The following is a 13025-nucleotide window of genomic DNA, read 5'->3' as shown; positions in this document are numbered from 1 at the left end:
CAGGATGGAAACAGAACAAATGGACTCCACTCTGGATCACTTCTTAAGGACCCCAGGGACATGTCCTGAGGGTATGTGTGAGAGACAGTCCAGGACCAGAACCAAGGCCTGGGAAGCCTTACCTCCAACTCTATGTGGTCGTGGAGCTTCTTGCAGGTGGCTGCAAAGGTCTCTGAGGTGCCAAATTCAAAGTACCACAGCTTGTTCTTCATCCTGCCCCGTGAAGCAGAAAGCTGGCTCAATATTCTATCTTTGAAACGGTCGTGTCAAATAGCTATGCTGCTGGGGCTGGGAGGCCCAAGCCCTCAGCATTCCCCACTCCTATGTTTTCAGCGCTTGTTAATCAGACAATCGGGGGTAGACATTTTTCACGGACTGTTCCGGCTACGACCTTAGAGAAAAACTCTTTCATTTCTTAGACATCATGGCTACTCGGCTGAACCGCCAACGGCTGTGAACTTCCTGGTCAGAGCAGGAGAAAGGTGTGCTTGCCTCCTTACCTGGACCAAGGGAAGAGTTCTCTGAAAATCAGCCAGAGGTGGCAAGTGACATCAAGCTCGGATCGTGGTCCTTTCTACTGCTAATGCAGAGGGACTACTGGTAGAGCCCTCTCTTGGGTATCGTTGGGGCACAAAGGGAAGATCAGACAGACTTTGGAGACTTGAGGTATATACAGTCTTGGGGCAGAGAAGATAGAGTCCCACACAAAACCAGGCAAAACATGTGCTGCTCCTCTGTCTATGCTCTGCCTGACGGAAGCAGAGTGGAGAGAATTAGACACAGATTTGCAGACAAGGTGGAAAGAGAAGGAAAAAAGCGAGTTGTCTGGTAGCAAGAGCTCCCCCCCGCCCACCTCTTCCTCAATTGCATTTGCTTAGGTCACAGAAATACTTCATTTAGGGGAAGACCTTGTCATTTGCTTCAAAGTAAGAGCTCACCATTTTGAGTTTTAAAAATTTTCAACATTTTCTTTAGTGGGGGGAAAAGAAAGGGATTCCCATGTAGCTGGGGGCTCGGCAAAGTCAGATGGTGTGCCCTGACACTTCGTCATTTATATCAGATGGTCTCACCAAGAAGTGTGTCTGCTGGTCTTCCATTCCTTCCATCCTACCTGTCATCCCATTATTGAGGGGCTGGCTAAGAGAAGGGACACCTGTCCAGGTGATAAGCTGGCAGATTTTGCTAAGGAAGGAGTAAACAAAATCACATTTTTCTTGGCACGTTCTTCAGGACAGACAGGGAGCCACCTTGTGCACTGCTGATCCTCCATCCTCAGATTTGTGGCCTAAGAGGAATGGAGCATTCTTTGGAGGGAAGAAGGCTCTTATTTCTCCCTAGTATTCCTTGGGCCATAGTAGATGAGTCTTCAGAATAAAAGACAACTTTTATCTCTGCATTTCTCAAAGAGAACATAAAGGTGATGAGACTGTGTTCTTCCATTGCATGACGATTTCTAAGACCCAGTTGACTGGGAAGTAGCCTTTCTGACTCTATGTATGTATGAAAACAAAGAATAAGTAACGAGGGAAATAAGAATAGGCAAGATTTAGGGAGTTCGGCCTAATGAAGAAAGTTAGCAGAACCGGGTATACTTTTAAGTAGCCTGGTACTTCTCAACTAGTGTGCTGCAATCAGGCATGCCTGGACTGTCAATCCCCTCGGTCTTCGGTGCGGCCAGGCTGGGGTCTAGGGCCAGCTGTCACAGTGGGCATTCTTATCTGTATGCCAAACAAGTGTTTTTGTTTTCTACGCCTGCCATGAAGTGAAAAATAATACGGAACACTGTTCTAGATCACTGGTTCTCTGTAGGCACAGTAATGTGAATACAGATCACCTGGGGACTTCATTAAGATGCGGGTTCTGATTCAGGCGTTCAGGACTGGGGCCTGAGAATTCTGTGTTTTCTAACCAGCTGCTGATGCTGGTCCAGGGATCACACCTGGTGCTGTGAGGATGCGGAGACAGATGTGTGGTTCTGAAACATTAGTATTCATAAGAATTGCCTGGAGAATGTGATTAACATACTGCTTCCTGGGCTGCGATCTGTAGAGAGTCCCTGCGATAATTATGGGATGGGGCCCAGGAAGAGGCATGAGTGCCCCGGGGATCATTATGCAGGTGGTCAGTTGTCATGACTTTAAGAAGCATTCCTCTAGCTACCAATGAAGTGACGACCAAGGACCAGAATGGACTGATTAAATCTGACAGAGAGGATTCCTCAGGAAGGATAAAATGAGGGTCAACGCCTCTCCATAGACCATGATGGCAAAAGACCCAGGGACAGGAAAAACACAGACTGTCATAAATGTCAAGGTTGAGCATTCCTCTCCGGCAGCGAAAGCATCTCTGTAGCCAAGAGACCTGTGTTGTGATTCCATTTTCAAATATCACTTCTGGTCTGAATCATGACTTTTGAAAGTTATTGCCAGGAGATTTAGAGTTTTAATAAAAATTTCCAGAAGCCACCAGCTATTTTTGCCAGGAAGTGGCTCTTCTGATGATTTAATAAGGTTAAGAGGTCATGGTCAGGTCAGTGTAGCAGAATGACTGAGAGGATCAAACAGACTCCTCGTCCATGGCTGGTAAGAGGTCTGTTGCTGCCTGTGTAATCTCTGGCAAGCATTAAGCCTTAGTTTCCTCATCTATAAAATGGATTTGATAAAAAGATCTGCTTCAAAGCGTAAGTGAGAAGATAAAATGAGGCAACTGCAAAGCACTTCACATAATGCTGGCTGCACAGCAAGCTCGCCAAGAATGTTAGCTACTTACATATTGGCTATTGTTTCAATGTTTTGAGTTGACATATTTGGATAACACAGTAGGGCAAAAATGACAGATCAATTTGGGTGGCTACAGACATTATACGTGCACATTTTTCTAGGACCGGAAAAGATGTGATCCTATTTGTTGGATCATGTGTCTTGACTTGTGGTTAGAAACATATGTTCTCCACATGTTTATTCTAATAGGTTTTTCCAGATCACAGACCACACCCTAAACCTTGGTTAATTGTCTTGACTGGTCACACGATTGTCCAAAGACATGATGTTGATTAGGAATATGCTTCTGATAAAGTGCATGTTTGGTGTGAGACAAAGCATTTATCAGAGTCCAAGAAACTCATTGTGCCGGAACTGAATGGGGGTCTAGATGGGGGTCTGCTAGGTATACTGAAGAACAAAACACAGCGCTACATGAGCCAGGCACCTAGGAAGGACAGACAAGGAAAAAGATCATGGAGTTGTGAGCTGAGCTTTAAGCACTGGGGTTACCTAGGAGAAGGGCACATCCAATTCTTAGTGAGGCCAGGGGCAATCACAGAAAGCAACCTAGGGAGGCAATGCCAAGGTTGAGTTCCAAAGAATGTGGAAGGGAACAGAGAAAGTGGAACATTCCAGGCAGAGAAAGAAGCCTAGGCAATGGCGCAGGGCAAGAGAGAGCATAAACTTGCTGCAGGTGACCTGACCTAAGGTGAGTGGGCTGCTGGGTACCTAAGGTGAGTGGGCTCCAGCCAGGTAAGGCTGGAGAGGCAGGTAGGTGCAGGTTTGTAAAGGCTGGGGATGTTACGCTTAGGTGTCTGGGCTTTATTTTTAAGTCTATAGTGTGTCATGGACCATCCTTACATGACGCTGCTAGCGCGGAGTGGGGGGGTAGGGGGGGCAGTAATGATCTGATCAAATCTGTGCTTTTTAAAAATCACTCTGTCCTAAGTGTGGAGAGTGGCTTGGAAGGGGTGGGTACAGACTGGAGGCCTAGAGAGTGGTTTGGAGGTGGTGTAGAAATCCAGAACAAACTGGGAAGGGCCTGAACGAAGGTAGTGACAGTAGAGTTATGGAGAAGAGAATGCACTCACAAGCAAATATTTAGGAGGTGGAGTTGACAAAGCTCGTTGGTCGTGAGGAGGGAATGAGAAAGAGTCGTCGCAGTAACACCCAAGTTTTTGTCTTAGCATGGGAAATGGCAGATGCTAGCCACTGAGAGAGGGACACAGGAAATCAATGCTCCAGTGGTGGTCCTCTTTACAACTGAAGGGCAGCACTTTGGTGTTCTGGCCTCTCTGTCCATGCATCCGCCCATAGAACATCTATTGAGCCGTCCTGTGGGCCAGGCACTGTGTAAGGCTTGGAGATAGTGACGAATAAGAGTCTCTGGCCTCACAGAGCTTACATACTTTTAATAGCTTCACCCAGACACTAACATTCGACCTTTGACCCACAGGAGACTATGTGTCCAAAATCTAAGAGCTTTTACTTCTTTTTCTAACTCAGGCACGTTCTAGTTAGAAGTGAATACATTCTATTTCCGTGGCCTATAGCCCATGGCTGCTGAACGTTTTACATATGCTGTCTCTTTCAAGTCTCAGAAGAACCCTATGAGTTGCTACGTATAAGGGAACTAAGACTTGGGGAGGATAAGTAAGTTGTCCAAGGTTGCAAGGCGAATTAGTGCAGAGAGGCGCTCAACCCTGGCCGTGCTTTGCTGCCCAGCCACCGACTTTAGCGGGCTTTTGTGGTGTGGTGCTGTGTGTTCCTATTGTGCTTCCTAGACTGCTGTGGTTCTCCTTCCCCAGGTTGTTGTATAAGTACCGCGCGCTAACCGATTGCGCCACTGGAGCTCCCTTCCCCAGGCTGTTAAACAGATGCACTTGGGGACCTGGGGTGTCAGTGATTACATTACATCCTAGGAGATGTTGTCTGATGCAGAACGTCAGGGCCCTCCCAGCGGCCAGGGGAGTTCCAGAGGAGTTGGGATTGGGTTTTCCACAGGAACCTCCTGATTTTGAACCTGTACAGTCTCAGAGAGTCAGGGAGACCAGAACGACCCTGGTAAAGATGCTCCAAGACACCCTACACTTTGCCTTCTCTCAGCTCACCCAGAAATTGGGTAGGGGCAGGGCCCTGGGGCCATCCCCAACACAGAGTGCAACAGGGAAAGCTGGAAGGCAAACCAGTTTGAGAGACATGTGAAATCATCTACAACAGGTCCCGACCTCTGGAAGGCCCTCATCCCCTCTACCTATGGTTTGTTGATTGAATGTTGCTGATGCCCTGCCAGTAATCAAAGTACTCTCCTCGTAATGAAGAAGGTCACTTATGTGTTTAATCAGAAAAATAGCCACTGGCCTTTATTTGAGATAATATAAAGGGGGATTATTTTGGTTGTCTCTGTCCCAGCCACCAAAATGGTTGCAAGTACGAAGGCCAGGGCCATGGGGGTCAAGCTAGAGAAAGGAAGGCACCCCTACTGGGATAAAGGTTGATCAGGTTAAGATGGCTCCCAGCACCCTGCCTGACTGAGGTCAGCCATTATTGGTGGGCCCTGAGGTGGAGGCTGGCTTCAAGCCAAGTGAGGTAAGAGAAAAGAAGACAGAACCTTTCTTTATACATGTTGTGGTGTTGTTGCCGAGGATTTCACTGGTAGGCGTATCTGAGGCAGGGCTCCCTGCAGGTTCCTGGTTGCCTCCTTTCTCAGCCTCTGTAAGCTCAGGAGGGAAACCAAACGCCCATCACTGCACGCCAAGACACCAGGGGAGCAGCAACTGGGATTCTTAGGGTCTGTCTACAGTCAGAGCAGATCTGTATAGCATGGAGTGCTACGGGGTTTTTTTGTTGATCTGGAACTAGGCTCTGGCCTCTTGATTTTGTACTCTGCTAGACATTTTACATATATTATCTCTTTCCAGTCTCAGAAGAAGTCTATGAATAGGTCCTGTTGCTACCAATAAAAAATTCACAGATTGACGTGCGTTCTCCCCTGCCTCACCTTCCCTTTTTACCCACTCCTCGACCAGCACCAGCACCAGCACCTTTCTAAAGCCTTTGGTAAAAGCCTATAGGCCTGTGATACTCTACGACTGGCAGGGGGAGATGCAGCCCCTACCCCACCCTGCCAACCAGAGCCTGAACGCCAGTGTTCCTTCGTCTCTTTGGAAGATGGCTCCCTCCCCAGACGCTTGACGGTTAGCCCTTGCTAGACGGTTACTGCTGCTGCCTATGGCGCTGGTTTTTGTGTTTCACCTGCATTTGAGATCCGAGAGGCTAGTGTTCTGCCACTTGCCACCTAGGTGAGTGATGGTTCTTCGAAGCTTCATTTCTTCTACACAATGGGAATATTATTTTCTTCTTTACAAAGATTTTGTTTATTTTATTTGGGGGAGGGCAGGGGGACAAGCAGACTCTGTGCTAAGTGCAGAGCACTACAACCCTGAGATCATGACCTGAGCTGAAATCAAGAGTCAGACATTCAAGCCACTGAGCCACCCAGGTGCCCGGGAATATTGTTTCCTATCCAACAAAATTGTGAAGGTCCTGTGGCAAATACAGAGCACAAAGCAGTGTTTAATGCATGGGAAGTACTCACTAACTGTTCTTTCTAGTTACTAGGAGATGCAATCACCGAGAGACTCATTCCCCTACGGCTGCAGGCGGAGGGGCAGAATAGGGTGGGGGGGTTTATCTTAGACAGCCAATGTATTTGAAGAAAATAAAGCTAACAATGTTTTAGTGACTTCTGGAATGCTTTTTCCGCATCTCTCTTCCTGAGTTTTTTTTGGCTCACCAGATCTTTCCTTCTCATAATCACCTTTTAGCTGGAGATGATTAATCCTTAACCAGTTGTCCTGGGGCAGGTTTCCATGTCCACACAACTCCCAGGTGCACTGTCAGCCTCGAAACTACTATCCAGGTGAGCCCATCCTTGAGGCCGAAGGCCCTCGTTGGGGCTCCTCAAGGGACTTTTAGTCACATGGAGGAGAGACAATCAGCAGCAGTGATGCCGTGGGTTGATTCTATTTCTGGGTTTTCTTAATTTCCCCCGGCTTTATAAGAAAATAACATCGATTGCACACTAGTGAGTTGAATCTCTCATTTGACAGATGAGGGCAAAATGAGACTAATTAAAAATGTTCTTTTGTATTTGTCAGCAAATTAGGGCTGGATTCAGTCATCATCCCGACAGCCTATGAATAGCCCGTTTTCAAGGATGTCCACAAGTAAAACCAAGCTAGCTGCTGGGCATTTTTACCCACAAAGGCAATGGAGCTTCTGATGGCCCTTTTCTGATATTCTAGGAAGTTTTAAGGGCAATAGACTTTTGAAGTCATGAAAACATTTCTTTGGGCTTAGAAGGCTACAAAGAGGACACTACAGCTATTTCTAGAAATAGGAGCCCTTGAAGTGATGGTATTCCTCTTTGTGGTCTGGACTTTGATAATCAGGTTCCCTGACTGGGTCATGACTCAGTCAGTCAGGCCTACTTTGTCAGCCTTGTCAAGCAGATGTTCCCCACAAGATGGGGTTCTGTGTTGTGTGGAGGGGGCGGACTGATGTGGTGGAGGGCGTGCTGGGCCAGCCGGCAGGGGATCGGCCTTGTAGGCCTAGTTCTCATACACATCGGCATGTGACACCATGACTTACTCAGGGTGTCCTGGCCTCCGTTTCCTCATCACAATGAAGGGCTTGGAGCGGCTGATTTCTAAGGTTTCTCCAAGCTCCCTGAACAATGCGAGATAAAGGACAGGGTGGGAGAGCCCATGTGTTCCACATTGCCGCCATGTTGGGGTGTGGGCCCCAGTACTGCCAGAACTGCCATCTTTTAAAGAGAAGCCAGAAATATGGTTTTATGTAAAATCGGATTATTAGAGTTGACAACAAATTCATTTTTTTGGTTGTTTTTTTTAGAGAGGGGGAGAGAGAGCAGGGGCAGATGGAGAGGGAGAGAGAATCTCAAGCAGCTCCATGCCCAGCATGGAGCCGGACAACCCTGGATCTCACGACCCCGAGATCATGACCTGAGCCGAAACCAAGAGTCGGACACTCAACTGACTGAGCCACCCAGGCGCCCCCGAATAAAATTTTTTAAAAGGCCAAAATCTACACATCTGGGGAAAACTCTAGCTGGCCAGCAGGCTACTTCAGCACATTAATTATAAATTTTCATAAGGTTCAACTCAATTAAAAAACAAAGCAAAGAATTTCAGTTACTACTCTTAGAGGTTTGTTGAGTTATTGGTGGTGTTATTGCTACTCCTACTAAAGACAGTAGACTAGTGTCAGGTTACTAAGGTAAATGATAATCTAGCAAAATCCAACAGATGTGGTAACACAGAAAGAACAAATGCAACCTGAGCTGAATTGTAATTGGTTGATGAAGGTTAGTAATAATAGTGAGAATACTTTATCTGTTAACATTTTACACTATTTGAATCCCAAGTGCCTTTGGGAGTTCAGTAATTGCATTAACTGAAGTTTAGATCAAAGGTTTAAAAAAAAAAAAAAAAAAAAAAAGAGCCGAGGCAGGTGGACTTCGTTCTAAGGCCCGGGTATAAGTTCTATATGGGGCCTGTGACTGTCCCCTCACAGGTGCTGTAGAGACCATCTGTGTCACCCGTGCACCCAGCTGCCCTGGCCCATCAGAGAGCCTGTCACCACATCTAATCCACCCTGCATGCTGTCCCCTGTTCTCACTGCTCCCTGGAATGGGCAGTCCATGACCCTCAGGCACGGAGCTGTGCATGGAAGAATCTTTTCCAAGAGGGGGCAGTGGCCTTTCTGCTCTAAGGGAAAGTGAGCCCCCCCAGCAATCAGGAAGGAGGCTTTATAAATAGCTGTTTTTGTTCTCTGAGTGTGACTCTTGTGCCCACTGTTCCTGCCAACAGATTTGTCTTGGCTCAGTGTATTTCGGCTTCGAGGGGCAAGGTATTTGCTGGCTGTTTTCCATAGTGGGGACAGACTGGTGTTCATGGCACTCAGGAAAATCTAGGGTGGTGAATAGACTGGAGGCCTGGAGACCAGAGACCAGGAGGGGGTGGGTAGAAACATGGGGAACAAAAAATAGGGAAGAGCTCAAGAAGGAACTAAAGGAAACAAAAAGGGCAAGAGAGGACGAAGAACATGCCTAGCATGTGTTTTACAATATAAGTATGGAATCCTCTTAATAACCTATGTTATAATCACCTTAATAACTTCTTAGCTCGTTTTCATGTGTGAAAAATTACCTGTAAAATCACAGATGACAGATCGTTTGCACTTAAGGGGCCTTTGGGGTCCGAGGATTCCCAGCCAGAAGATCACAGGTTCCAAGGAATCTTCCAGAGTATGAAAGGAATCCATGAGTTGCTGTCAATATTTCTTAATGTGAGACAGTATTTGTGCATTTACTCGTAATAAAGACTGCATAGGCTAACTAGTAGGTTCGAATTTTTTGCCACGGAATGGAATTAAACCAATTACATTGGTCACCTCTTGGTAACCACAGGCACCGATTGCATAGTAAATGGATGTTGTTGAATAATAAAAATGGGAAAACAAATTATTACTTGGAAAAGCTTAATGGCTGACTGAAATCTTATTCAATATGGCGCCCATGGTGGTGAGCAATGAGGAATGAAGAAAAATAGTGCACTATTTGACGATAAGAGGGTGCATGCAGAACTGCTAGTCCATACCAGCTCTGGAAGGTGGTTCTCTCCTAAGCCAGAGCCGCCTTCTCACGGTACAGATTAGGAAGCTGAGACCAGTCCTTGGTGACGCACTGGCCGGAATCCAAGGCCCAGCTCCCAACTTCTAGTCCATGTCGCTTACCTTTCCACCTGCCCTGGCTCCTGTTGCTATGGCTGGGGTGCATCTGAGAGAAGTGGAAAAGTCAACCACTTCAGTGGAGCTAGTGAATTCAAAGCCGCCAGCCATTCTCAGGGGTGCTTATGGGCTGGCTTTGCTTGTATCTACCCAGCCATGGGCATGGCTGAGAGAGTGCAGCTCTAGGCTGGCCGGCTCTGGTGGCTCAGGGCCCCGTGGCACTGTTCTCCACAGAGTCTGTGGTCTGGGCCTCCTTATTGGCCTCTGGTCTCCACTCTTCTCCCAAAGTAACAAAGGGCCAAACCCACTGGGCAGCTTCTCCACCACTTTGACGGAGTCTGCGGTCCAGAGAATCTACCCCCTCTGAGCAATGACCCTTCTCTTTCATGCAACACAGTTTGTTTCTGTGGACTCGGACATACTCTCCTTTGGTAAGCTCTCCCCATTTCTGTCTGGCACCTGACGAAATCTCCTTCTAAGGGCAGGACTCCAGCATGTAGCCTGCCAAAGTCTGCAAGCTGATCCTCCCCCACTGTAGCATCCGAGGACACGTGTGTGTGCGCGCGCGCGCGCGCGCGCGAAGGCACACACACACAGGCCAACACAGGGAGTCTTCTCTGATCCTCTGCTACTGAGCACACTCACAGACATGGCCTCTCTGAGGTGATGGTGTCTCTCGAAGCCCCACAGCCCGACTTGACATCTGCCGCAGGGATGTGCATGCCACCACATGGTCCTGCCACTTTGGGGGTGACCCTCCGGAGCGACAGCTGATGAGGCAGCTAGGGTTTTCCTCTCCTGAGGGCCTGAGGGTCTGGAGTGTTTTTCCAGTCAGTATCTGCCCTGGCCAGGGGAAAATCGCTCCCTTCCCCCATCCAAAAATAAAATAAAAATTTAAAAATCTCAGAGTTTGGCTGCTTTTAGCAATCTTTTCTTCCTTTGACAATTTATTTGTGGAACGAGAATCCCCCTCAGGCCAATTTGGCCGATGCTAGAGGGCTCTGAGTAAGCCTGCTCTCCCAGTTCCAGAGAGCAAAGCCAAGTACCGGGACAAGAAATCCTGCGCCTGGAGGAAAGGGGGCAAAGGCAGGTGGTGATGTATGTCTCTAAGGTTCTGTAATGAGTGCTTAGCTGTTGTGTACCTTTTTTTTTTTTTTTTTTAAGTAGGATGCCCAATGTAGTACTTGAACTCACGACCCTGAGGTCAAAAGTCACATTCTCTACCAACTGAGCCAGCAGGGCACCCCTGTTGTGTACTTTTTTGATTCTGAACTATGCTTTACCAGCATTCACACATCCATCAGCCCGGGAGACTGGTCTTCGAAGGCAGGTGGGGATAGCTGATTAAAACGTAAGTCCCAAATGCCTAGAAAAGACAGGGCACTTTGCTGGAACCGAGCTCGTGTCCAGGAAGGCCACTTCCTAGGTCCTGAGCAACCAAGGCTAGAAACTAAAAACCATCCGGGCGAGTAGAGACAACCCCAGAAGCAGGTCCACACCCGCTCCTTACTCTGACCACCAGGTGGGCCCCTGACAGAGAGACAGCAGAGCTTTGCCTTCCCTCTGCACACCCTTCTGTCCAGCTCCCCCTCCAGCTGTCGAGAATCATCTCAGTCCCCACTTACCCAGTGTTTATTGTGTGCTGGTGGGGCACTGGCTGTTTCACAAACCAAAGGGTTCCCCCTCCCGTGGTCCTCACATCTACACTCGGTGGTTATTCTATCCATGCATCTGAGACTGTAGTTCCCTCAAAATGCAAAGCTGGACTGGAATCGTATCAGAGTTTCTGAGGTGATGAATGAGCCTGCTCTCTTCTCTCTCTCTCCCACAACCAGCTTTTCTGAACGTGAGGCTGTGCCAGATTTATGACAGGTCAGGTTACAAAAGTTCCTTGGTTAAGCCAGTTGTTTGTCACTCTGAGCACATTTCCCCATAGAAACAATGTTATGTTGAGGTTGGGTTCCCAGGCTAACCTACAAAAGGCAAGTAACCCATTAGCTATCTAGTTTTGGAGACAGCTAGGTGGAGCTGAAGCAGCTCTGGTTGGAAGCCAGAAAGGCCCGGGTTCAAGCCACAGGTCAGTCCCTTACTTGCCATGTGGCCTTGGGCAAGTCATTTAGTCTCTGTGCCTTAGTATCTTTATCTTGCATTGGGATGATATTACCTACCTTGCAGGGTTGTTGGGAATGTTCAAAATGGGCCGTATGATGTGCCCTGGAATAATAGCACAACAGAACTCCATTGCCAGGTATAAAACTGGCTTTGTGGCCTCATGGATTCTGAATTCCAATTTGAAATACAAGTGGTGCACCTTTCTTGCTGAATTTGGATTGGGGAACCTTTGCTTTCCTGGGAAAGGGACATGGCGACTCTCGTGTCCTCAAATCCCTGGTGGCCACCCTGAAGTCTGGGCTGGAGTTCTTCTCAGAATGGGACAGGAGGTTCCAGAGGGAAGTGGGAAGCAGCAGAGGTAGGAAGTTGAGTCAGGGCACAACGTAGGTATGCATCCTATTTTTTCCTTCTGCTATCATAAAACTAGACGATGATCTGGTTACTTCTTCTTAAGTTTCCTGTGCCTTCCACACCACCAACCAGCCGGACACCTCCTGGTCAGAGTTAAATACAGACTAACTAGTTGCTCCCTTGCTTCCTCTACCTTTTAAGTCATGAAATTGTTAGCAAGGCAAGCTAACGATTCATTAGACGGGGCAGATGCCTGGATAAATACCCCCTTCCCATCCCTATTGCATCTTCTTCCTGTGCCAGTTTTAAAAATCTGAACTAGGAAAGCACCAGCCAGAGCCTCACTCTGCCTGAGAAGGCTGTAGTAGACGCTGCCAGCAGAATCCTTTCTATTTTGCCCTTTAGAAAATCTCATCCATATGCTCTCGGCTTTGCCTCCACTCTGATGTTTGTGCCTCCTGATACTTGTGTATGCAATGCAGTGACTGTGGTCATGTGAACTTATCCCCTTCATGAGCATGGCATTCTGGTTGTGCGTCCAACCCCACCAAATCTCTGCTGTCTCTCGGAGGTCACGCTCGCTCCCCTGAGAAACCCAACCCGTTCCCTTTGCCCCCTCGCCACGCAGCTGGCCAACATGTCCCCGCTGTGGGTGTGACCCCACTGCTCCTGCCTGCCGGTTCCTCGGGAGAACCGCTTGGCACCTCCTCTGCCAGGCTTCTTATTTCTAGCTCACACCTGCTGCCCCTCCATGGGCTGTGATTGTAGAGTTTCATTTGAACATTCTACTTTATCCCCTTTCAATCTCATTTTAAAGCTCTCCTGTTTGGTCTTCAAGGCTCCGGCCAAAAATATTCCTCTTGGTTTATGTGACGAGCTCTTGATTCCTTGCCAGGAGCCTGTCAGTCCAGCACTGAGATCGATGGTCCAGAAGAGCTTGATCCACGGTCTCAGATCAGCCATGGAGCAGCTCTGTGTTCCCCATAT

General features: G+C 47.9%; 1 protein-coding gene across 3 annotated transcripts in view; it reads right to left on the bottom strand.

Moving 5' to 3' along the window:
* The window catches only part of DGKG (diacylglycerol kinase gamma), a 159844-nt gene that overhangs the window by 54718 nt on the left and 92101 nt on the right, over positions 1-13025 (bottom strand). For all 3 annotated transcript variants that reach the window (XM_021692349.1, XM_021692350.1, XM_021692351.1), the window contains one exon: positions 123-213. In XM_021692349.1, the coding sequence (XP_021548024.1) occupies positions 123-213 (91 nt within the window). The remainder of the gene's footprint in view (positions 1-122; positions 214-13025) is intronic.

The sequence above is a fragment of the Neomonachus schauinslandi genome, chromosome 1 (genome assembly GCF_002201575.2).
Source record: "Neomonachus schauinslandi chromosome 1, ASM220157v2, whole genome shotgun sequence".
NCBI classification, from domain to species: domain Eukaryota; kingdom Metazoa; phylum Chordata; class Mammalia; order Carnivora; family Phocidae; genus Neomonachus; species Neomonachus schauinslandi.
The sequence above is the reverse complement of the archived record's forward strand: the minus strand, read 5'-3'. Positions and strand labels throughout refer to the sequence as shown.